General features: G+C 46.1%; 1 protein-coding gene across 6 annotated transcripts in view; it reads right to left on the bottom strand.

The window, feature by feature from the left end:
* Positions 1-5,086: 5,086 nt before the first annotated feature.
* Positions 5,087-26,339, bottom strand: part of CCDC180 (coiled-coil domain containing 180) — a 50,870-nt gene continuing 29,617 nt past the window's right edge. For 4 of the 6 annotated variants that reach the window (XM_081067369.1, XM_081067371.1, XM_081067372.1 and 1 more), the window contains 17 exons: positions 25,824-25,970; positions 24,418-24,562; positions 24,126-24,242; positions 22,728-22,826; positions 21,049-21,141; positions 19,464-19,636; positions 19,098-19,153; positions 18,904-18,979; positions 17,110-17,187; positions 13,816-13,882; positions 12,908-13,049; positions 10,849-11,009; positions 10,144-10,281; positions 9,532-9,643; positions 7,973-8,078; positions 7,071-7,206; positions 5,087-5,963 (listed from right to left, as the gene is read on the bottom strand). In XM_081067369.1, the coding sequence (XP_080923495.1) occupies positions 5,829-5,963; positions 7,071-7,206; positions 7,973-8,078; positions 9,532-9,643; positions 10,144-10,281; positions 10,849-11,009; positions 12,908-13,049; positions 13,816-13,882; positions 17,110-17,187; positions 18,904-18,979; positions 19,098-19,153; positions 19,464-19,636; positions 21,049-21,141; positions 22,728-22,826; positions 24,126-24,242; positions 24,418-24,562; positions 25,824-25,970 (1,981 nt within the window). In that variant the 3' untranslated portion in view covers positions 5,087-5,828. Of the gene's footprint in view, positions 5,964-7,070; positions 7,207-7,972; positions 8,079-9,531; positions 9,644-10,143; positions 10,282-10,848; positions 11,010-12,907; positions 13,050-13,815; positions 13,883-17,109; positions 17,188-18,903; positions 18,980-19,097; positions 19,154-19,463; positions 19,637-21,048; positions 21,142-22,727; positions 22,827-24,125; positions 24,243-24,417; positions 24,563-25,823; positions 25,971-26,339 lie in introns of those variants that run through there. The other 2 variants (XM_081067370.1, XM_081067374.1) reach the window with 2 other exon arrangements.

Raw genomic sequence — 26,339 nt, 5'->3', positions numbered from 1 at the left:
GGGGTGGGCGCAGGAGCGCCTCCTGGTGGACAGCGCAAGCACAGGCGGGCCGGGAGGACCCGGGAGCCCGCCGACCTCACCAGCCGGCGCTCGGCGAGCTCCTGCTGGCTGGGGCATCTTCCGATCAGACGTTTCTGTCAACTCTTGCTCGTTTGCTTTTTATTCTTCTAGACATGGTCCACTCATTTCCTTTAGTTCTTCTCTCAGGCATCACCCTTTCAAGCAGGGTGGCCACACTCTCAAAAACGTCAATATCCTTCCCTTATATTCCTGTTTCCCTTCTCAGTTTTCTCTCTCTTTGGCACCTGTCGAGCACGCTATATGTGTTTTACTTACCTTTTCAGGTCTACTGTCCTCAAATTAACGCTTTTTGAGCACAAGGACTTTTGTCTGGTTCCCTAGTCTATTCCCAGAGCCTAGGATAGTGCCTGGCACATGATAAGCGTGACGTAAATATGTCAAATTCATTCATTCTAAAATTATTGAATACCTAATATTCACCTATTTCTTCTGCACATAAATTATACTAACATATTGAGCATATTGGTTTATAGTCCTTAAACCGATATCGAATACCTCCCCGCATTCATTCTATATGCATTTACTGAGGGCCTGCTGTTTATTTTTTACAACTTCATTGAGGTATAATTGATATAAGCTGTACATGTTTAAAAGGTACAATTTGATGTTTTGACATAGGTATACAGCTGTGAAACTATCACTACCATAAAAATAATGACCATATTCATCACCCCAAAGTTTCCTCATGCCCCTTATAATCCTCCTCTCTTGTGCCTCTGTCCCTTGCCCTCTCAACCATTCATCTGCTTTCTGTTGCTATATTTAATTTGCTTTTTCTAGAATTTTTTATAAATGGATTCATACAATATGTGATGTCCTTTTGGTGGTGGGGGGATCCAAGTTCTTTCACTCAGCATAAGTCTGTTGAGATTCATCCATGTTACTGTGTGTACCAACAGTTCATACCTTCTTATTGCTGAGTGGTATCCCGTTGTATGGATACACCAAACCTACCATATGACACAGCAATTCCATTCCCACGGTTTACCCAAGAGAAATGAAAGCACATATCCCCATCCCCAATGGACAAGACTATAAATAGCAGCTTTGTAAAATAGCTCAAAATGGAAACACGTAAATGTCCATCAGAAGGTGAATGGACACTCAACAGTATAAATTGAACACCTGTGGTTAAATAACTCCTAGTTGGAGTGCCAACAAGGTTGAGGCACAAGCCTGTGCTTGAGGAGCTTTCGATTCAGTGAAAAGATCTAGTAGATTGGAAGGAGCTCATGGAAGCTCTGATAGTCCATGCTTGGGGGGGAACTTCTTTGTACACAGTTCTCTTTTATACTCCCACATCTAGTCCTTAAGTCTGCCCAAATGTCTCTCCCTGGTTCTTCCCTCCATCCTGCTGCTGTATTTCAGTGTTTCAGACCTCTCTCTCCCTTCTTTCTCCTCTAATCTGCTCCACACACTGCAGTGGATTCAATAGACCTAAAATACAACCCACCCAATTTGGACTCTGCAGTACTCAGATCATATTAAGATGGGAAGGATGTAAAAAGCTGCTCCCAATTGAAAAAGGGCCAGTTGAAGTAGGAAATTAGGAACAACTCCAGAGTCCAATGTGCAAAGCAAGTCATAAAACAATGAGTTGACCCCCAAGTCTAAGACCCTTTATCCTCGCAAAGGGGTTCCTTGTTTAGGCTGTTTTATATATAAACAAAACTAATGCTCTGCAGCTGGTTTTTTTAAAATCAGCTTTACTGATGAATAGTTTACATATAATAAAAATTTTAAATGTACAGTTTGATGAATTTTGACAAATGTATTCACTCATGTGTCCACCACCACACCACAATCAAGATACTAGGTGACCATTCCCAAAAGCTCCCCTGTGCCTCTTGACAGTCCATTTCCTCCCCCGACACCCAGCCCCTGGCAGCCAGTGATCTATATCACTACAGCATTGCCTTTTCCAGAATGTAAATGGAATGATACAGTATGTATTCGTTTGTGTCTGGCTTCTTAGCATAATGCTTTTGAGAGCCCCCCAAGTTGTTGCATATATCAGTGGCCTGTTCCTTTTCATTGCTGAGTAGTATGCCATCGTATGCATGAATATATCACAATTTATCTATTCATATTTGGTACACGTTTGGGTTGTTTCCAGTTTGGGGCTATTAGGAATAAAGCTTCTATAAACGATCAGGTCTTTTTGTGGGCCTCTGTTTTTCTTGCACAAAGACTTCGGAGTAGAATTGCTGCTTGTAGGATAAGTGCATGTCTGACTTTATAAGAACTGTCAAACTGTTCTCTAAAGTGGCTGCACAATTTTGGACTCTCCCTTCTTACCCCCCAGCAATGTATGAGACTTCCAGTTGTTCCAAATACTCTTTAGTACTTAGTATTGTCAGTCTTTTTAATTTTAGCTATTCCAGTGGAGATACAGAGATATCACATTGAGGTTTTAATTTGCATCTTCCCATGACTAATGATATTGAGTATCTTTTCGTGTTTATTGGCCCTTCATATATGTTCTTGGGTAAAGTGTCCATTTTAGATAGAGTTTGGACTAAGACATACCAGGGAGTTCTCAGAAGTCCCTGGGTAACTGACATAGCAAAGGCAGGTTAGGGAGTCGCGTTTCTTTTCTTTGGGAATGGTCCAAGGCCCAGGGAGTTCAAGAATTAATCCCCATGCCCTGGATATAACTGGATTTCAGGGGAATTAAGGGACATCAGAGGTGACACAAATTGGTTACTCTTTAGGCACAATGGTTCTTACCTTTTGTGGGGGAAGGAGGTCAGAATATGTGAAAGTAATACATAGATACAAAATTTGTCATAAGGTTTCAGAGGTTTTGCACTCCCTTTTTGTAATAACCTCTCTTAGAGTGCAAATCAAGGCTCAGGTGTGAGGAAGGAAGATGGATTTGTTGCCAGCTTATCCTGGGCTGAGAAAGGTGGAAGATTTTCAAGTGTGAAACCCCCACCTAAAGCCCTTCATGCATTTTTGTCCACACCTAGTGTGTTCATTTGGAGACAGCCATATTAGACACAAACACCAAAACACCTACACGAGACAGACAGGACCAAGGCTATTGGTTGAGTTGAATTTCTGTCTTTTCCTCCCTTCTCTCTCAGTTCAGCAAGCACCATTTGGAACGAAAAGAGAGATAGCACCCAGGTTTCCAGAACCTATCTGTTCCTCACATCTCACCTGATGGATTGTGTGTGTGTGTGTGTGTGTGTGTGTGTGTGTGTGTGTGTGTGTGTGGTGTTTGCAGAGACACTCCTTGCCCGCCTTCTCAGAGCCTTTTGGGCTTTATAGCTGCCATAGGCAGCTTTACCAACGTCTCTTCCACCCTCCAATATTTAGAGAGCCAATTTTAGAGACTTCTCGTCGCCCTCAACTTATTTGCCATCGGGACTCATCTGTTTCTTCTCTATATCGTCTTCAAAAAGAAAGCCAAAACCAAAACTCTCTATCACCTTATGTACCACCAGATGAGGCACAGGCACTTGGTAGCGGCATTATTCAGTGTCTTGAATTCCTCTCCCTGGAAATCTTCCTTGAAGCCCCACCTGAAAGTGATTCCTCCTTCAGCTGAGCTCCTAGAGGACCTGGCTTGTTCCTCAAACGTTTACAGTGGAGGAACATGTAGAAGTGATTCTATGTCTCATATCCCTTGTGAACTTGAAAGAAAGAAAATATAGATTTTATTCATCTTTTTTCCCTTAGTTATTTAATTGCAGATCATTTTAGCGAAAGTAATTTTAACTCCTTTTCGAAGCTAAACAACAACATGTTCAAAATTATATGTGTAGATGAAACCCAGCCTCACTGGTATTTCTGCATACGTAAGGTCAGGAGGGATCCATGACAGAAGGGATCTTTGGACAGATCTACTTTTGGTTAATCATTAACATCACGATCACTTCCTCTCCCATCAGCTATTGCCTCACAAACAAATGCAGAGAAATTTCTAGACATTTGCATTTGTTTTAACTGAGTAAGGAGAAAACAAAACAAACACAACACAACAAAAGGGAGAGATTGCCAGAGCTCTGCTAAAATCCAGGCTGTGGTACAGCTCAGGAGGTGCTGATTAAGTAAAATTTCCTAATCTCCCCACAAAGGCCTCGACGGTGAGTCAGCTGAAAGGGGCTAATCCCCACAAGAGACTGATCCCTAAAGCCGTACAGGCCACACAGCCACTGAACACTGGCAAATGGGATAACAAAAGCTTAAATCGATACTGAGTAGAGAAAGGTCATAGAAGCAAGAGGGGAGGGTCGTGACTATTGAAGAGATTCCTTCTGCCCACTCTTGAGCTGTGGGTCATTTACACAGCTCAGCCGTGGGCAAGGCCTATCCATTAGGATGATTCCAAGGATGCAGATATTGATTTGTCAGCTGGTCAAGGCCCCAGTTGTGGGGTAGCGCATGGAGGTGAGGGTAACTAATACTTTAAGCAAAGCAACCAACTACAATATTACTGATTCTATAACAGCCAGTCAACCAGCTGGTACAAAATTTATACTGCACTAGAAGGTGGGACGAGGAAAGAAAAAGGCAGCGAGAAGAAACCACATAAGTATATAAGGAGCCTACCTCATGAGTCACTAAAAGAGAGAAAGCATGTGAAAATGTAAGTTGATGCAAAGTCAAAATGCCAACCAGGTAAAAGAAACAGGAGTTGATGATGTCGAGAAAAGAATATTAGCAGCCTGTCCAAGTGGCATAGAAAGTTAATGACAAATGAGACTTGACATGGTTGGGCCACTTAGAAATCAAAGGGGAGAAAAATCGACCAAAAAAAAGACCACAGGATGGAGGTTTCCAAAGAGAATGATCTGAGTCCTGTGAGATTAAAGAGGCCAAAAGGAAAATTAAGGAGGCCTAGAAGATTTTTTCCAAAATGCTGTAATTTGGCCAGGCAAGTTGCCATGCAGATACCCAGTCAACATTGGCTTAATTCTTCACTGGTTCTAGGAATCACTGCATAGTTGCAATTATAGCCCACATTTTGTTAAATGTAAAATATATTCTTTCTCATAAGTTTTAATTAATTTATTTTCTAAGGTGAAGTACCAAGCATGACTTTTGGAAGTTATTTCCTTTGAAGTACTGGACTCTGTTTTAAGTGAGCCATCCCTGTTGTCCATCATCCCTGAGAACCATGTGGAACTCCCTTTCACCTCAGTCTTCCTCATTGGAACTGATGTCCACGTGGGCAGGTACTAACTACATCATGTCCTGGTCACTGATGGAGCCAAAGTGCTGCACACAGACCAGGGATGGATGGATGGATGGATGGATGGATGGATGGATGGATGGACAAATGGATGAATGAATGGGTGGATAAATAGATGTATTATGGATGGATGGATGAATGGGTGGATGGATGGATGGATGAATAGATGGATAAATGGACAGATGGATGGATGGATGGATGGATGGATGGATGGATGGATGGACAGATGGATGGATGGATAGATAGACATAGGTATGTTTGGATGGACGAATGAGTGGATGGACGGATGGATGGATGGATGGATGGATGGATGGATAGATAGATAGACGTAGGTATGTTTGGATGGACGAATGGGTGGATGGATGGATGGATGGATGGATGGATGGATGGATGGATGGATGGATGGATGGAAGGACAGACAGATGGATGGATGGATGGATGGACAGATGGACGGACGGATGGATGGATGGATGGATGGATGGATGGATGGATGGATGGAAGGACAGATGGATGGATAAGGAAGGCGTCCATACAAAATGAGCCTTTATTTGGAGTACAGGCCCTGGATAGTCTGCATGGAGCTCTTCCAGCTGTCCTTCCAGCGCTGAGCCGCCTTGACCTGCAATGTGTTGTCATCCCGGACCTTCTTCAACTCCTCTTCAAATGATGCTAAATATTTCTGGGAACAAGGCAGCAGCAGGATGCTGTATGAGGAGGCACTTCTGAATTCTGTGCCCTAGAAGAACTCTGTACCTTGCTGGCAGGTAGTTTCTAACCCACCCCAGGCACTGGCAAGATTTCCATAAGTCATTTCTCATGTGATTTGCTTAACAACGGACCAGGCAAGTCCTACTGTTTTCCTTGTTCTGTAGATGGGGAAACCGAGGCTCAGAGCCTTGCCTGAAGGTTATCCAGCTAGAAAGAGGCTGAGCAGGGACTAGGATCCGGCCTACTGGACTCTGCACGCCTTCCTAACTGCTGTCCTGGAACTCAGGCTTCCTGCTTCCTCGGGAGGCTGAGTCCTCCAGGCCCTGAGCAGGCAGAGCTGCCCCCTCTGCCTGTGGCTGGACATGGTGGCCCAGTGAGGGCCAGCCCTGGGCACTGTAGGCTCTCTCAATACCAGTCAGCCTATCTCTGGGCAGGACAAGGTTTCTCTCTGGGCACCAGGACCAAAGATCAGTACCTCATCAGAGCTGAGAGGTCCCACAGGTGGCATCTGGGGGTAGCCTCTTCCTTAGGCAGGCCCCGTGAGTGTCTAACAGGCACGTGGGTTCTAACCCTAGCTCTGCTACTCTGTAGTGGTATAGAGGGGGCATGTTTCTTTAAGCCTCAGTGTCCTCAGCAATAACCTGGGGACAATTCTACCTTCCTCGTGGGATTGTTACCAGGATTCAATGAGACGCCTCATGTTGAGAACAGAAGCTACATTAGGTACTCAGTAACTATCAGCTATTCCACCCACTACTCCTGGGGTCTCTGTGCCTCTTGCTGTGACCCAACTGTTCCTCTGGAAAACCTCCCTTCACCCTGCCCTCAGTCTGGGTGGGGTGTCCCTCTGCGTGCCCACGGCACTGGGGCTCGGCCATCAGACCCACGCTGTCACCGGGACTGGACATGTCCTTCTGCCTTAGAACATTAACTGTTGACATTGTGTCTGGAGCACCTTGATGTGTCATCTGCTCCAAGGGCCAAATGTCAAGGCACCTGTGACAGGAAGAGACCTCCTTCCCCCCAGCTGCCCTGTGCTCCCCTGGATGCTTCCATCCCAGCCCAGCCCTTCATTCACCAGGTAGACAGCATCTCGGGCTTCCACGGCTGCCAGGTGGCCCAGGGTGGTTTTGGTGGTGGTGATAGATGAAGTTTTCCGGAGGAGAATCTTGTTTTGGATGGTGACTTCGGTGGGTTTGATTCCGGGCCATTTCCTACAAACAAAGACGCATGTCAAAGCCCACAGACTTGGCTTCATCATTCACAGTGTACCCACTAACCCTGGGTACACTGGGTTTAAATGTCTTAATTAAAAGAAAAAAACCTTCTGAGCAGTCAATGTTCAGTTTCTTCAAGTTCCTTTTCGTATGTTCACACTGTTGACAGCCGTGTGAATAGAGTCTCGGGTCCTGCATGGGGAAGGGGACTGCTACGCCTCTAGTTGCTTCCTCTTCCTGCCCCTCACTTTCCTCCTCAGCCTGCCAGCCAGGTGGCAGTCGCTGGTTCCTGGTCCACTTTTCCCACTGTGCTGTAAAAGCTACTGCTAAGAACTTAGCTCCGCAAATCACTGCCTTACTTCTTCCAGAGTCACATTCTTGACACACAGGGACAAGCACTTTGATAGCTCCTGGCACACATGACACAGCTGCAGTGGTTTGCAGTGCCACCAGTGCCACCAGGGACCCAGAACATGCCTCACTCTGGGACAGGCCTCCCTTTCTTTGTGGGCCCCTTTGTGGGACCTTATTATGTCAACTAACAGCTGCTGAGCTCTCAGTATGTGCCAGGGGCCCTCCAAGTACAATCTCATTTCACTTTCTCTTCATAACATCAGGTGAGGTCGGCTCTGGTGCCCATTTCACAGAAGAGGAAACTGAGGCTTAGAACATAATGCCATTCCCAGGTGACCAGGTCTGTATTCCACAGCATCGTCCTCAGCAAATACAGCCATGCATGTATTCCTCCTGTTCTTACTCTCACCTGCTCCCCCGTTCAATCAGGGGCTTCTCACTCTCTTCCTCCAGGGAGAGTCCGGTGAGTTTCCTCCGGATGAGGATTGATGTTTTCTGTCTGGGGGGCTCCACCCCTGGCAGGCAAGAGACAAGTTACTGACTGTGGCCTCACCCACAGCCTGAGATCAAGGGGCCTACCCCCTGAATTTAGAGAAATGAGGGTTTACTCCTCTCCTCCCCAATTGGAGTCTCCCAGGGGAGGGCAAAGCCCCTTCCCACAATAAAGCTGACTATACCACATATGTAGCTGTATTCTTAACGTACTTTGTAATTCAAATTGAATTTCTTATTGTACTATAATAAATATTTAGTGTCTTTGTAATACAAAAATTTAGTAAAAATAACATTTTAATTAATAGATTCGTGATAAATGGATAACATTTAATACATGATTGAGTCTTTGTATAGTTATAAAAGTAATATGCACATTATAAAAACTTTAAACATCACCTAACCTGGAAAAAGAAAAGATTCTAGAAGTGTCTCCCAATCCCAGCCACCAGAGGTGAGTGGCTCCCTTTCCACGTGGGCACATATAGACCTATTGAACCCACTTTAACAGCTGTACAATATTCACTTGTACATCTGGATCATCATTTATTTAGCCAATCCCCTATACCTGGATATTAGTGTAGTGTCCAATTCTTTGCAATTTCAGTGCTGTGACAAATATGCTTGAAAATATATCTTTGAAAAGTGTGCAACTATTTCTGTTGGATAAATTCCCAGGTAACAACTGCTAGGTCACAGTTGTGTACATTCATAATTCTGACAGGTACTGACAGAGGGTTCTCCGAGAGAGTGATATTGATGTCACACTTCTCCCAGGGTCTCTGTGGCACTTGGGCTTCCTCACATTTTCACCAGGGCTGGTTGCCACTGAGCTTAAAAGCCTTGCAAGGCTATTGGTGAAAGCTGATATCTTAATAATGTTTGTATTCACATTTTTCATCATCAGTAAAGTCAAGCACCTTTTACATTTACTGGCCATAGGAATTGCTTCTCTTTTGAATTGCATATGTTTGTCCTTTGTCTCTTTTTACAAATTTGACTTGTACAACAAGGATATTCGGCCTTTTTCTGATCTTTAGGTTATTAGGAATATTGTTCCAGCTTGTAGTTTGTCTTCCCATCTTTTGATATTTTTCCTTGTTTTTCTTTTGGCCACAGAGAAGTACCAGCCATTTCTTTTACGGTTTCTGGCTATTATCTCATAATTAGGAAAGCTGACCCTATCTCAAGATCACGAAAAGATTTACTATTAGGATTTCATTGTTTACATATAATCTTCAACCCTTTTGGGATTTGCTTTTTAAATTTTAAAAAAAGTCACTTTTGGGATTTGCTTTTTAAATTAAAAAAAAAGTCACTTTTAATGAAAACAAAAACAAAAATTCATCAGTTCCCTCAGTGGAGAACCTGTTTTCATTCTGGTAGAATTGGGGGAAAGCAGAACCCTCTAGGCCCATCAGCCCACACCTCACCAACCGCCTGGGGCCAGGGCACAAGGCCGCTGGTGCCACTTACTTGCAACCTGGACATCGTCAATGGTGACCACCTCATCTAATTGCAGCAGGAACTTCTCAGCGAAGGTGGCCAAGCCGGTGATGAAAAGCCGGCCACACTTCCTAGCAGATTCCTGGAGAAAACACAGGGGGCCTCGTGCTGCAGGGAGAGGAACTTGCCTCCAAAAGTAGGCTGAGGGTGGATCTGGGGAGCCAGCAGGTGAGACAAGACCAAAGTCATGTGTCAATGTGTTCAAGTTAACTAGTCATCTGGTCCTTAGCCGGGAGGCCTCTCCCAAGAGGTAGAGGTGACTTGGCTTGAAGATAAGAAATGATTCAGAAATTGCCAAGGGACAATTCACCAAAGAGGAAATAAAACGAGACCTGGATCTCAAAAAAAAAAAAGTTCTCACTAGTAATTTTGTAATTAATTTAGAAATCAAAAAATTAGCAAGTTAAAGACGGCCAACAAGGATCGTCTCCACCTGTAAAACCTGCCCCCTTTCATGCTCCGCGTAGGCCAGGGTGCCAGCGCCAGGCTTGGTGCTGTTGATGGGCTGTCAATTGGGGTAATCTCTCCGGAGGGCAGTGCAGCGCTCAGCACCCAGACCTGGGAGTCGACGGTACCACTGACCTCCAGCTTCTCCCCGGTTTCCCTAATCATGGTGTCCACATCTTCCTGTCTTTTCTCTTCCATTTGACATAGAGACTCCATTTCTTGGAAACGGGCAGGGTGTCCAAGATTTGGATGGAGACTCTGGGCATTTTCATCCTTGAATCAAAACATCCAGAAATCAGCAAGGATTTTCATACCAGTATCTCAAGGTCAGGACCAAAATGTCCCTGGCCCATGTCCTCTGCTAATTATGGCCATGGCCAGACTGAGATGTACTTTCAACTGGGTATCTGAAGGGCCAAGAGCAGTGGAGTGGCAGAGAAGGCAAGATAGGGGCATGGCTGGAGCCAACTCTGAGGGTAAGGAGAGGGCCTCTGTGCAGCACAATCAGGGCTTTAGTCCAATGAAATCAACAGCATCCACATCCCATGGCTGTAAGGACCAGGTGGACAATCATTGTTGATCTCAATGACCAGGGCCACACGGAACCCAGCTGACCCACCCATTCAATCCAACAAGGAGTGTACTGAATGTTTTCTATGAAGAAGCTATTGGCGCCACTCTCATTTCTCCAATGCCTCGTGTCCCTCAGCCCTCATCCAGCAATCCCAAGCCTAGCCCATTGCATTCCCTGGGACTCAGTTCTGCCTATGCCCTGCACCCATTTCTGAATTCCCAGGGCCCCTGGTCCTGGAGAGGAAGAGCTGGTCCTGAGGCCCTTACCTTCCTTTTCTCCAGTTGCTTCTGATAATCCCAGAACTGTTCCTGAATCTCTCTGATGGAGGTGCAAAATCTTTTCCAGTGGTTCTCCTTGAAATTCTCCATCACCAGCCAACATACCTGGGGCAGCAGCTCCTCAAATCTCCTCATCTGGGCTCGTAATTCTGTCGACATTGGGGGTTGGGGGTCAGGGGAGAGGACAGAACAGAAGTTGCTGAGGCGATCTCTCTAACAAAGGCCCAAGCAGCTTCCCAAAGAGAAAAACTTGGTCTTCAACGTGGTAATAGCTATTTCATCAAAAGGCATTCTGTGTTCAAGTCAGCATAGAAACTAGAAAACACTGGATTAAACAAGTTAAAAGGACTTCTCTTTTATACTCCGCAGGATTTTTCAGCTCATTTAAAATGCCTTGTGTCTTTTAGCAGTTCTGTCTCATCCATTATCTCTTTAAATATTGCCTCGACTCTAGTCTGTTTCCTCTCCCCTTGGACCTCTAAATAGCTGTTTGTTAGACCTAGTCCTTCCTCTATATCTCTTCACCTCTCTCCCCAATGTTTATGTTTTTCTGTGTTGTATTTTGAGTTTTTTCTTTGGATCTACCTTCCAGTTCACCGATTTCAGCTCCAGCAGTGAATAATTTGATAGCAAAGCCATTGATAATTTTTAAATGTCAACTATTTATTTTCCCAAGAGAGGAGTTCTACTTGGTTCTCTTTCATATCTACTTGGTCATTTTATTAGTCTCTTGCTCCTCACTCGTGTTTCCAATTTGCTCTTTAATAAGTACATTCTTTTATATTCTGTGTTTGAGATGTTCAATATCTGAAGTTTTTACTGGCCTCATCCTACTGTGTCATGTTCAAGGTGCCTTTTTTCCTTGTGTTTGTGTTTTGTTTGTTTGTTTGTTTTTACTGTGATCTCTTATTCTGGGCATTTTATTTGTGGGACTCCTTGGAGGCCTGAATTGAAGGTGGGTTTTACTAGAGATTTGTAGTGTCTCCACTAAAGAGGTATCTGAGCACAACTACCTAACTCAAGATCATTTTAAGCTAACGTATCAGCAAGCGGTCTTTGGGATGATCCACAGAAACAAAGTTGAATTCAGGTCTATCTCAGTGTGACTTTAGGTTTAAAAACCACATAACGGCTGGCTTATAGTCATGGATTCTCACTGGAGTTTTTCTTCTTCTTTACTCAGTACCAAGGTTTTTAATAAAACAGTCGACCTTCTACCAAGTTCAACGTAGCCTAGCATAGGCCAGGCACTCTGAAAGGATTCTTCAAATGATTAAACACAGAGTTACCATATGACCCTGCAGTTCCATTCCGAGTTATACACCCAAGAGAAATGAAAACATATGTCCACACAAAAACTTGTACAGGGAGTGTTCATAGCAGAATGATTCACAGTAGCCAAAAGGTGGAAATAACCAAATGTCCATCAATGAATGAATAGATACACAAAATGAGGTAAATGCATACAATGTAATATGATTCAGCCGGAAAAAGGAACCAAGTGCTGAGACACTAATATATACCCTGGATGAACCTTTAAAACATTATACAAAATGAAAGAAGCCAGACACAAAAGACCACATACTACATGATTCCATTCATATGAAAGCCCAGAATAGGAAAATCTACAGAGACAGAAAGCTTAGTGGTTGCTTAGGGCTGGGGATGTGATGGAGGGACAAGGGATTCTAAAACTGACGGTGGTAATGGTTGTACAACTCTGAATATACTAAAACCCATTGAATTGTACACTTTATATGGGTGAATTGTATTCTGTGAATATCTCAATGAAGCTGTCAAAAATATCTGCAGCAAACAAAATATTTTTAGTGATACAAATCTTCCCTCAAGAAAAGGGAAACTTTGTGGGGTGGGGAAGCCCATCGTTGTTTCTCCCAGTTTAATGTTAATTCTAAGATGTGTGCTTTTTACAGGGAAGCGCCCCTGCCTTCCCCGGTGATCTCCATGTTAGGAGGGTAACATCCAGGCCGTGAGGCCCAGGCTGAGCTCAATCAGTGGCTTCATGTCACCCCCTGCCCGCACCCACCTATGAGGCAGGAGTTGTGGTACTCGTTGGTCTGGCTCTGGTACTCCAGAATCTTCTTGCCGATGTTCTCCGCGCACTGGTCAAAGGTGTCGTACATGCAGTCGGGCCTGGTGACTGAACGCTTCTCTTTGCGGTAAAACTCCTGTAAGAGAGGGTTGAACAATGTGTGGGCAAGGCCCCTGCATAAGGGACTCTGGCCCATGCTCTTGGCATCTTCCACCCTGCTCTCGACACCCCCAGCCTTCTCTCTTGCTGTCCCCTATGCCGGCGATGCCAACTTCCTGTCTGTCTGCCCTTTTCAGCACCGCCGGCACTGTAGGGCTACGTGAGGCACGAGTGAGTAAATGGCAATATTCAAAACCAAAATGGAATCTCGTTTCAATGGCCAGGTTGAGAGCTTCCTATAGCACCAAACTGTGTACTAGGCTGTGGGCCACTAATATGGATGACCCAGAGGCCCTGCTCTGAAGGAGTCACAGCCCAGGAGGAGGCAGACAGGAAAATGCACAGACAACCTGTGTTGAGTGTGCTGGAACCGGGCACTGGGTAGCTCCCACTGAAGGACCCCAGTGCCACTCCCATCGCCCCGCCCGTTTCCCTGTGTTGCTGCCATGCCTGTAACCGCCTACTGAGCACTGGCCTCAGGGACAAGATGGGCTTGTTCCGCTGGGCACACCCAGTATCTGACATACGGTTAGTGTCCAAGAAATATTTGGTGGCCGAATGAATGTGTAAATGAATGAATGAGGTTTAGGTGGGTAGCCATGGTCATGGGAGCTAGAATGCCCTTTCCTCAGTTTCACCCACAAGGCCATTATCAGCAGGTTGTGGGAGGCAGAGGCAGCTGGGGACATGTGGTCCGCGGCTGGCAGAGGGGAAGGCCGAGGCCTGTGGGCAGCTGCCCTCACCTCCACGACATTCAGCAGATGCTCGTTTTTCTCCCAGAGGAGGCTCAGGATGATCCCTTTAAAGTCCCTGCAACACACATGAGACAAATCCCTGAGGGGCCTGGTCTAATCACACCAACCGGTGTGACAAAACTGGACAGACTATTCCGAGGCCTCAGCAGTGCAACCAGAAGTGGAGCTGGACTGTTCATGGGATGTCCAAGCATGTGACGCCCACCTACTATTTCTATTTGTCAAGGTTAATGCCTCTTGGATGTGACGAGCTGGTTTTTGCCCCATTCCAAGTCTACTCTCCTTTGGCCTCATCACTCCGTGTCATTACTCACTCCCTCCTCCCAGAGCCTTTGCACACACTGATTTTCCAGAGAACACTGCTAACTTTTCCTCTTGGTCACATTTGTTGTTGCTCTTCCTCAGATCCCGGCTTGGTGGCAGTTCCTGACTGCCTCGTTCCAAAGCTCCCAGAGTGGTCCTCAGCTCTACAGCACCCCTCAACAGGGGGATTTGGGGTTGCTTTGGGTGACTGGCTGATTAACTGCCATCTCTCCCAGCAGGTGGTAACACCACCATGTGTCTATTTTTCTTCATCACGGAACCCCAACCCCAGTGCAGTGCCTGTGCCTATCTGTGCCTCAGTACAGATTAAAAGAAGAAATAATGGTTTCTTATAGATATTAATCAAATGAGCAACATTTCCTGTAGGACCAAACATTCTCCTTCTAGTACTTCTGGCCTTAGGTAACTGCGCAGGGTTTAGTTAAACCAATTTGCACAGATGCTGTGGATATTCCTGTCCAATTAGGTCACCCAACTCTGTAGTAAGAGCGAAGTAAAGGACAGATGTATTAGAACTACATGTAGCTGTAGGACACTTCATTTTCCATAATTTTTATAAAGTGATGCAGTGACTATTTATAAATACACCGTTGTCAGCCAATTTCTAAAATATATGTAACAGGTCACTTGATCTTTCATTTTAAAATTCCTTCATCATTAAAGAAATTTGAAAATATGCTAAAAAAACAAGAAGGAAAAATGAAATGATAACATTTTATTATACTGCCTTTTGCTAATTTTAAAATAGGTTTGGAATTATGTTCATGTATCTCTTACATTCTGCTTTTCTTGCCTTGAGCAAGAGGACTCTCAAAGACTCTCTCCTTGACCAAACTTTAGACAGGCTCCTCTGAGCCCACTTTTCAATGAGGCCTCATCCTTGGGCCTTGTCTTCCGCTTGCTAAGTCAGTTTAGAGACAACCCACCCTTGAGAGCTGATCCCCCGGCCTGCCTACAGCAAGTATCCCGTTAAGTAGTTTTGGCAGGAATCCCACTACCCTTGAATTTTCCATCCGCTGACCCCACCTCCACCCCCACTCTGCACATTGGCTATAAATCCCCACTGTCCTTGTTGTATCCTGAGTTGAGCCCCATCTCTCCCGTTTCGACAGTGGGGACACACTTAATGCCATGGTCCCATATAAAGTCCTCTTCATTGTTTTAACGAGTGTCAGAATAATTGTTTCTTTAATACCTGCAGTGGCTGGGAGGTCTCCAGCCTCCTTTGATAAACTGGGAATTTCCACTAAAATCTATGTATAGATTGGTTAATCTCAGGCAAAATGTGGGATGGACCTGTTCCCTTTCCACTTCTTTGCATTCTAGTGAGAGTGTTTTCTCTATGTGTTTTTCCTAATTTTATTTCCTGCTTTGGGCATGGTCTCTTCAAATTCTCCCTTTACCCTACTCACTGAGTTCTCAAGGATTCTTTTGTATTAGGTTGCTGCAAAAGTAATTGCGATTTTTGCAATTATTTTTAACTTTTTAAACCACAATTACTTTTGCACCAACCTAATAATTTGCTGGGGGAGGCAGGGAGCCAATTTGTAAAGGCCTTTTTCTTTGTTGTCCTTATTTACCATCATTGTTTCATGGCTGATTGTCATCTAACTTTTAATTGCATTTTAACCCAGAGGAGTTTAAAATGTTGTTTGTCAAGTGTTTTCATCTTTTTCTTTGTGATTTCATCTAGTGCTGTCAGTATACAAATCTTGTATTAAGGGAGGCCTGTGGGAACCTGCCGGCTCCTCTCCACAGCTTTAAAAGAGGTCTTCTCTTCTACCCACCGTGCAGAGAAGACTGAGGCTTGGGGAGAAGTCTCTTAGCCCCAATGTGAGAGTAAAAACATAACCATTCTGATTCTATTTTCTGAGCAATTAACCACTGTGTAAAGCCAAGAAAGTCTCCCCTTTTTCAGAGATTTAATAAATGCTCGATTTATTTATTTTCTGTTTAGCCTATGATTTTTCTTTGTAATCACTAAAAAGCTGCGGTGCCTCCAATGCCACGGATATCAGCCATACAAAAGAATGAACTATTGATACACGTGACAACTTGGGTGGATCTCAGTGGCCTTCTGTTGAGTGCAAAAAGCCACCCCGAAAAGCTCGTATACTGCATGAGAACATTTATATGACATTCCTGAAGTGGCAAAATTACAGGGGTGAAAAACAGATTCGTGGTTGCTCAGGGCTAGGGATGGTGAGGGCGGAGTGGATGTGGCTGTAAGGAAGAACAGGAGGAGAGCTTGGTGGTGATGGAACAGTTCTGTTTCTAGATTGTGTGATGGTTACATAAATCTACACATGGGATAAAACGACAGAACTACGCAAAACTGAGAGCGAGTCAGGTTTTAACGATGTGGCATGTCTTTGGGTGTGTCAGGCAAGGGAGCGTCTACCGGCCGATTTGGACATGACTTCTGGACTGCCTGCTGTAAACCCCACCCTTCTTTGCACATTCACAAAACCCTAGCGATGGGACCATTGGGGCAAAGAGACCAATGAGTACGGGTGCTGTCCCTGATTATGGGGAAGGGGGACTGGTTGTAGATCTGCACTTTCAGTTTTCTGAAGTTGAAATTTTCCTTTGTTTGAAATGTAGCCATATTAAGTGGAACAGATTTTGTTTTAGTCACTGAAATTAAAATAAAAGAGGAATGGGGGAGGGGGAAGCATTTTAAAAAAGACACAAAAACCAAACCTCAAAGGGGTATGGTGCTCTGCTACCAAAAAATGCTTAGTTTGGAAAATGTGACATTTTGGTGAAAATCTCTCTCACCAAATTGAGGTGAAATGGGCTGAGACAAACTGACCCTGACCCCTACCTGTCCCTTCACTGACCCCTCCTGCTCTGCCCCCTATGTCTTATTTCTCCCTCAACTGAGTCAGGTTTAGCTGCCCCCAGATAGAGACAAGAGGTGAAAATGGAGGTAAAGGAAAAGGCGTTGTCACTTACTCAGCCCGAGGAGGTGGCCTGTCCCCAAGCACCTGGTACTTTCTGTCCATTCGGTTGGGCTTGGTGTATCGTGAGGTACTGTGGGACAAAGGTGGGTCAGTGCTCTGGAGGCTGAGGATAGGTGCAGGCAAATCTGAGCCTGCGGGAACCCCCCACCCCACTTCCCCGGGTTGCTAGAGATGCTGAGCCAGGTCGTGGGGTCAACTGATGTCCGTGTCTGGGGCCAAATCCTTCAAGATGCCCCTATATTCCTCGACAGCTCTGGAGACAACCATGCTATGGAGATGAATCCCTTACCACTAAAACCCACCCGAGCTCACTGACAGGGGACAAGGGGTAGAGGCGCTCGATCCCAGAAATTTGAATCCTTGATTTTCCGTGGTGAGGCCCCAAAGAAAATAGGTTGAGCCACATATAGCGTTGCCAGATTTTCAAATGAAAATACAATACTCCAAGTTAAACTTGAATTTCATACAAGCAACAAGGAATTTTTAGTATGTCTCATACAGTATTTGGGACATATACTAAAAATATTATGTGTCATGTATCTGAAATTCACATTTAACTTGGCGTCCTGAATTTTCACCTGGCAGTGCTAGCAATATAGGTTTCATACTGAATATACAAATGGACAAGGGCTGGGCCACATATACATACAGAGGTGTGCCCCACAACCTGGTGCGACCTGCCTGAGAAACCAACTCCTTATTACAATAAACAACTCGGGAAGCCAGCGCGCTATAAGTCAGACTTGTGGGAAGTCAGATGGTTATCCTAGTGACAATCCACAAAGCTAAACAATAACTCCTGTAACAATCGGTCCCACATAACCAAGAATTCATTAATAACTGACGACTTCCCCAAATGTTCTCCCTGCTTCCAACTTAGGACCCTCCCGAGAAAGCCAAATATGCTCGCCTCACCAGTCACGTAGGACGCCCTGCTGCTGGCCTGCCTGCAGCTCCCCTGTGCCAAGGGCCTCCAATCAGGCACCCCTGAATCCCCCCTTTTCTTCATTACACAGCTTCCCCACTCCTCCGCCTGCCTTTGAGTCTCCACTAAAATGCAAGTGAGGTGTCTGACTGCCTTGCTGCCAAGCTCTGATAAATAGCCTTTCTTTTCTCATTTGGTTGGTCTTCATTTGTTTCCACTTTGCAGGTGGCATGCACGTTCTGCGGGTATGCAAAGCAGGAGTTTCCTCACTGCCACTTCCTCAAAACTAGGAATTAAACCACATCAACAAGGGCTCACAGAAGACCCAGAAAGGTGGCTCAGCCACGTGGCTTCTATTATCCACCTTCTGGCATATCCATGTTGGGGATCAGCCAGGGCCCACGCTCACTAAGCCGTGAGTCTAACGACTCCGATGGGGCACAGTGGGCAGAGCGCATGGCCAGGATGCAGAAGCCCGGGACTCCTCCTACGGCTCCATATTGTCACTGAAGGAAAGCCACCTCCAGTGTCCCTCATTCTGACAGGGACCATGTCTGTGGCAAGGTGGCAGGGCTTGGATCCACCTGCCATCACCATGGAAAACCCATGAACTCCCAGACAGGGTCCCCAAATAGGAGGTCTGTGTGAGCCGAGTGACTCAGCAAGAATGAATAGATAGCACCAAAGCCAGCATCAGAGCTGGCCCCTCACTGGGTCCCTTGGATTCTCAGAGCTGTGAGCGCAGGCAACATATTCTGAGGCTAGATTCTGGTAAAGTAACAGGGTGGTCTCTGGCCTCCGTCTGGGGAGATGGGGTAGGGGTCTAGGGAGGGCAGGTCCTGGGCAGCCCGGCAGCCCTACCTCCCTGCTGAGATGGCACTGTTACTGGATAAGGCCTTTGTGGAGTGTTCTCTCCGGTTCCGGCGTCGCTTCAAGCCTTTGCATGACAATTACCCAGGACAAGAGCAGAGGACCCAAGGTGAGGATGGGCCAGATAGCAACACTGGCTTCCTCACCACCGGTACCCTGCGACCCACGGGCCTGCTTGTCTCTACCTGTCTGACATTGAACTTTGTCACATAGGGGCACGGAGCGTTTTGAGTCCTGAATTCTGAAACCAAAGAAAAGAGTGTGAGCATTGTTCCCGGGGGCCATGAGGACAGCTCAGGCCAAGCCCTGGGCACCACCCCAGTTAGCACACGACACCATGAGACTCCATCCTGCCATGAGCCCATTTCAGAGGACGAAACTGAGGCTCTGAGAAAAGAAATCCCTTGCTCAAGGTCACAGGCTTTCAGGGGTGGGCTCACACGGGAACCCAGGGTATGGGACCCCAAAGCAGGTCCCCGAAGGCTCAGGATGTGGGCTGTGGTGTCGGGCCGTCCCCCCCACTTCCCCCCGTGAACCCCAGCGCCACTCACTGCAGGATCTTCTTGACCACTCCTACTGCCGGGTCTTCAATCATGGACTTCCCCATGCGACTCGGCTGGGCGAAGGACTCAGGGGTGACCATGTCCACCTTGGCTTCTTCTTCAAGGGCTTCTGAAGACACCAGGATGTCACTCTCCACCTCCAGCTCAGTCAAGATGCTGTCCTGAAGGCCAGAGAGAAGGGCCCACGTGTGTGGGTCCAGACTAGGTGCCAGGGAGGCAGGCAGGCTGGGCTTGCATTCCAGGGCCACTTTCCCCAGGTGCTGCAGTGGGAGACTAGCTGCCTGACCTCTCTGAGCCTCTGTTTTCCCTTCTATAAAACAGTCATGGCCATATCTCTTTTAGGGGGCTACTCATTCATACATGCATGCAAACCTTCAAAAATGTTTCCCAAGTTCCTGCTCTCTGCATGGCTCTGCCTAGGTTCTGGGACATGGGGTAAAGAGGCCACAACATGTGACCCTTTACTTCATGGATCTTACAGTCTAGTCAGAGAGACAGACATTTAATATGTACTTCTCCTAATAAATGTTTGGTTAAAATTGGGACCAGTGCTGTGAAGAAAAAGTTCTAGTGTCTTCCATGAGACCGAGGGTCACAGACCTATACAGCCAGCCTATGGATGTGCCCGGGCCATGCTTCTGACCAAGGGACAAGTGAATGAATGAATGCATGGATGAGTGAGTGGCCGACGCCCCCTCGAGTTGGACCGTAAAGAAAGGGTTGGAGGGGTGGCCCACAAGCAGCGCTTCATGGAGCTGTTCCCTCTTTTATTCCGAGTCTCATCTTCATCTCAGGGGTAGCCTGTGAAAGGGAAGGACCCAGCTGGACTCCTGTTCCATGGTGTCAGGCACAGGACTGCTGGTGCGATGGAGGCTTAGTGTTGCTGGTCTGGTGAGAAGAGCCTCCCGTAGCAGGAAGGGCTGGTTCAAAACACGGCAGTGAGAGGTAGGGCCTGTGTATGGCCGGAGTAGAACTTGAGGGGTACCCATTTATGCCACCATTGGTTCTGACACCCCTCCATCCCAGTCCACCGCCTGAAGTTGATTGAGAGCCTCTGGTGTTCAAAGCCTGGTGTGAGGGTCAAAGCCTGGGGCTTTAGGGGAGATAGTCCCTAAAGTGGAGACCTCACTGCATGGTCTGTGGTCTCATGGGGAAGTGGGAGGTATCACCGGGGCCAGGAGACCCAGGCCAGACCAGGGATAAGAGAAGGCCTGGGGCGATAGGACATTTTGGGGGGGAGGGAGCAGAGAAATGGAGAGGCCATGGAGGATGGGCTGCAGAGGCTGTTGTCTGAGTGAAGGGTCTGAGTGAAGGGTCTGGATTTCACCCAGAGGGCAGGAGAGGGGCACGGTCAGATTGGCCTTTTCTAGTGTTTGGTCTGGCTGCAGTTCAGGAAATGGACCATGGGGTCGGGGGCAGGGAGTGAGAAGATAAGGGAGGCCAGGCGATCATGAGACCAGGGGGCTTGGATGAGCCCTGCAGGTCTCCTAGGATCCCAGACTCAACAGCTCACCTACCACTTCCCACCACCCCATTAGTTCCTTACAGTAAAAACCATTTGAGTCACAGATACCCTGTCCAGCTTGCAGTTGAGGTACTGAATCCTCTGGCTCAGTTTTTCTTTCCAAGTTCGGACGAAGCTAAGGAGGTCTTCTGCTGTCACTGTCTATTGAGAACACGGAAGAAGAAAGCCACAAGAAGCAGGCCGCAGGTGGGCAGGCTGATTCCATCTAAACCTCAGGAATGGGGGCTGGCTGGTTTGATGGACGCTCCTCACTTGCAGGGCGGGCCTTGGGGGAGTGGGGAACATTGGGCCGACTCTCAGGCTCCTGCACTGAGACAGCAGGTCCTTCACTTGATGGGGCATCAGGAGTTCTAATCCTGGTTCTACAGGTTTGTCCTGTGCAAATGATTTACACTTGCTAGATTCAGTCTCCCCATCCGTGTGATGAGAACAGAGAATGCTCCCTAGGATTTCTTGTTGCCCAAGATGATGACAGTGTGCAGGAGTAAAATGACCCTAGCTTTTCTGGTGGGGGAATCTGGCCAGGTCCGTGACAATGTCAAATCAACACCGCCTGGCAGCAGCAATCCCACTGACCATGCCCCACACGTGCGCAGGGTAGTCCCGTGAAGCTATTCCCCTTCACCACAGCTCCCACATATCACTCGGCAGCCCTCACACTCTTTCTCGAATGGCTCACTGGCCTAATAGATGACGCAGGCCAGGGATTGCCTTCCTTCCCAGTGCGCTCTGAGTCCTGCCCCTGCCCCTGCTACTCACCTCGAGAGCTGGAACATGTCCTGAGGGCACCTTGTCCAGGCCACTAGTCTCTCTGCCTCCGTCTCGGCACCCTGCACCTCTCCCACCTACCTGCCTCCCTTTCGGCAGCCAGAGACCCTTCTCAATGTGGCACTGAGAACTCAGCTCTGGCCACTTTGTCCCTGGTCCCCACCGTCTTCACCATGTGTCCATCTCTCCGGTCTCCTGATGAATCTCTCCCGTCTCCTGATCACTGCTCTGCAGAAGCATGCAACCAGCCTCCTCCATCAACACAGGATTACCTGTCCATCCAAGCTCATGCTCCCCCCACCTGGCCAGGAGGTTGTGCCACCCCAATACCGCATCCCCAGCCTGCCCAGCACTCTGACAGCACCGGGAGTGGGCAGAAAGGGAAGACGGGAAGCAAGGAAATGTGGGAGAAGAAATGTTTCTGCCCTGGAGAGGCGGAGCGATCCCTAAAGGGTCTGTTGCAGGGGTCAGAGCTGATTAACCAGTTTTCCCTGCTCTCCAAAGGAAGTGTAGAAACATCTGCACAAAAATACAGAGGTCAAAAGGGGCTCTGCAGGAAATGAGAACAACATGAGGGATGTGGGTTCTCCACTCCGTGCTTTGTGGAGGTTGGAACTTCTTTCAAGAAGCACATGTGACTACGCAAGAAAAAGCAGTAAAGATAGAAAAATAAATGTTCTCTCGCTACTAATAACAATGAAACCTTAACTCATTCACTGAAGTGGAAAAGAAAAGAAGCTCTCTCTGGACTAGACCTGCCTGCCTGGGAGGTGCTGGGGGAGGTGGATGGTTTCTCTTCTCTTCTTTAATTCCATTGAATAAAACAGGGTTAAGTAGGAAGGCTCAGTGGCCCCTCTGCTGCTGGAGCAATCTTGACCCCAAATGTGTCTACTTCCAGTTTATGATTCCAGCATCACACATCTTTACCATTCATAGCTTAGCATCTATTGAGCACTTACCTTTCTAGCTCCCCTTGAGTTTCGACACATTTCTACCTTGCTTTTAAGCTGTTCAAGAGAAGAATTTAATTCATCTGTTTGCAAATTGGATTTTGCCACCTAGAAAAACCAAAGGTTCTGAGATTTGTTTTTAGAATCCTTATTTTGACCAGGAAAATGTTCGACAAAACATTATCTGAGAGAGAGATTAAGTACTAGAAAAATGAAATACACAATTTTCCGGGCCGGCCTGCCCGGACCCGCCCAGACATGCCCGGGCTTGTCTGCACCTGGCTGCCCCTGGGCCACGCTTAAAGTTTCGATTCTATTGTTTAAGTTTAAGTTTCGATTTCTCAAACAGCCCGCCATGACGAAGCACCCTCTGATTGGTCGGTCCCCATATTGGGAGACCAGGAGTTTCTTTGATGTGCCTAAATCTATATATACAAGCTGTTACCTTCAATAAAGAGAGACTTGATCAGACTCCTGTCTTGTCTCCATTTCTCGCGTACCCCTGTCCCCCCGAGCCCCTATTTCTCCCCCAGGTCTTCCGTTGTCGATCCTGCAGGTCGGGACACACAATCTTATCAAGAACTTAACGCAAATTTGAAAGTTTTTTTTTTTTTTTTTACTGTCAAATAGATGAAAAACTTTTAAGTTTAAAAATAAAATTGGTGACCCACCGGTTGAGGGAGTAGATATCTTTTTACGAATTTATCCATTTCTTAAAGGTTATCCAATTTGTTGGCATATAATTGGTCATAGTAGTCTCATGATTCTTTGTATTTCTGTGGGGTCAGTTGCAATGTCTTCACTTTCATTTCTATTTATTTGAGTCTTGTCTCTTTTTGTTTTTAGTTAGTCTAGCAAAAGTTTTGTTAATTTTGTTTATCTTCAGAAAACCAGCTTCTAGCGTCATTGATCTTTTCTACTGTTTTTCTGGACTCTATTTCATTTATTTCTGATCTGACCTTTATTTCCTTCATTCTGCTAACTTTAGGTTTAGTTTGTTCTTCTTTTCTAATTCCTTGGGGTGTGTAGCTAGGTTTATTTGAGATCTTTGACCTGGATTCATATTTTGGCTCCACCATTTAAGAGCTCTGTGTTCTTGACCAGGTCACTTAATTGTTCTCTGCCTTGGTTTCTTTATCTCTAAAATGGGGGCTAAAAACAGTACTTGCCTCATACAATTCTTCTGAGGACTAACATAGCTAATCAAAATAAGTCGGTTAGTAGGATGCCTGGTGCATGAGAACTGAATGAAAGTTAGAGGCTATCATGATTTAATCTTTGTCTTCCTGGCTGGAGTGCAAGTACCATGGGGCAGAGATCACACCAGTAACCCCAGCACCTGGAACAGCGCTGGCGTGCAGGTGTGTGTGATGAACACCCACCAGATGAAGAATGAAGCTATCCTACCTCGCACTTGATGTTCACTTGTAGATTTGTCAGCAACCGTTGGATTTTCTCTATGAAAATAAGGTCCACAGATAGGTTATGGAATTTACTTTCAAACTTGTTGATGACATCATTGGCCTGTAAAGAAATATAAAAAGCAAAGGAGGGGGGCTTAACTGGGAACTTTTGGGATTTAGAAGCAGAGGGGTACAGGCTCAATTAATGGGTGGAAAGGGGGCTTGACTGGCCCCTTTGACTTTGTAACCAGGTGTCCTGAGAGTCCGGCTGGAGGTCAGGGGTGGGGCTCACCCACCTGGTCCAGGTACTCGCTCTCCATCTTCTCCATGTTGATCATGATTAAGTTTTCAACAAACTCTATCCGGGTAGCTTCCTTCTCCAATCGATGACACAGTGAGTCAATTTCTTCCAAAGAAAAGTTGCCTCCCTCTGAAAATAATCTGAAGATAATTTGGAAGAAATAAAAGCCCCTTATCAGACCTGAAACGTTCTACCCATCCCAAATACTGAGGTTGACAAGGCTTTAGATTAAAAGTACAAGGTCAAGAAAAATGAATGCAGATAGTTCAAGGACAGAAGCAGGAAAATAACCCAAATGTCCACTGAGGGATGAATGGATTTTAAAAAAAAGTCATATATATGCACAATGAACTCGTATTCAACATTAAGAAGGAATAAAACTCTGACCCATGCTACAATATGGATGAGGATTAAAGACTTTATGCTGAGTGAAATCAGCCAGACACAAAAAAGGACAAATGTGTGATTTCACTTATAATGAGACACCCAGAGTAGTCAAATTCACAGAGGCAGAAAGTAGAATGGTGGTTGTCACAACTGGGGGAGAATGAGGAGTTAGTGTTTAACGGATTCAGTTTCAGTTTGTGAAGATGAAAAAGTTCTGGAGATGGACGGTGGTGATGGTAGCATAACAATGTGAATGTACTTACTGCCACTGAACTGTACACCTAAAAATGGTTAAAATGGACAATTTTATGTTATGAATATTTTGCCACAATAAAAAATTGAAAACACTTATTCATAAAGATATATATTTTTGTATACATACCCCTATGTTCATTGTCACATTATTCGCAGTGGCCACGACATGGAAACAACTTAAGTGTCTTTTAATGGATGATTGGATAAAAATGTGGTACATATACATTAGATTGGTGCAAAAGTAATTGCGGTTTTTACAATTATTTTTAACCTTTTAAACTGCAATTACTTCTGCACCAACCTAATACAATGGAACAATACTCAGCCATAAAAAATGATGAAATAGTGCCATTTGCGACAACATGGATGGATCTTGAGACTATCATGCTAAGTGAAATAAGTCAGATGAAAAAGGACAAGATCCATGATTTCACTCATGTGGGATATAAAACAGAAAGCAACAAACAAACTCACAGACACAGACAACAATGTGATGGTTACCAGAGGGGCGGGGGCGTGGGAGGAGGATGAAGAAGGTAAAGGAGGTCACATATATGGTGGTGGAAGGAGACTTTGGATGGTGAGCACACAAGGCAATATACAGATGATGTAGTATAGAATTGTACACCTGAAACTTATAATAATGTTATTAACCAATGTTACCCCAATAAATTTAATTTTTTAAAAATTAAGGGGGAAATGACCAACTCTCAAGAGACAAGCCGGTGGCCTGCAGAGGCCCCGGATGCTGCGTCCCACCTGCAGTGCTTGAGAAACTCAACGTTGGTGTAGCGAAGCTTGCCCAGGCTCTCCTCCAAGTACTGGCGGAAGCTGCGCAGGGACAACTGGATGACATCGATGTAGCTAAGCAGCTCCTGGTGCAGTGTGTTACAGAGAGTGACCAGCCTGGGGGACATGAGAGGAGCAGGGTGGTAACCTGGGCATGGGAGGGCTCAAGTAGAAGGCTACTTGAGCTCCACCACCGTGCCCAGCAACCAGAACCACTGTCTATCTTCCCTGAGTAGAAAACGAGGCATTAGAAGGAAGTGCAGGACACGGTGTGGAACTCTCAGTGTGCTGGATCAGAGGGCCTCCTTCCCCTCACTCTGGCCCCTGCCACCAAATTGGTGAAAGTATCCCCAGGTCTTCCTGGATCTCATCCTCCCTCTGGCACGCTCTCTCTCTCTAACTCCTAGCAATATGGCCCCTGTGCCCTGGTGCTCTCCTGAAAAAGCACCCTGCAAGTTTCCTCTTCACACCCAAGTCCACCCTTCC

The sequence above is a fragment of the Rhinolophus hipposideros genome (genome assembly GCF_964194185.1).
Source record: "Rhinolophus hipposideros genome assembly, chromosome: 11".
NCBI classification, from domain to species: Eukaryota; Metazoa; Chordata; class Mammalia; order Chiroptera; family Rhinolophidae; genus Rhinolophus; species Rhinolophus hipposideros.
The sequence above is the reverse complement of the archived record's forward strand: the minus strand, read 5'-3'. Positions and strand labels throughout refer to the sequence as shown.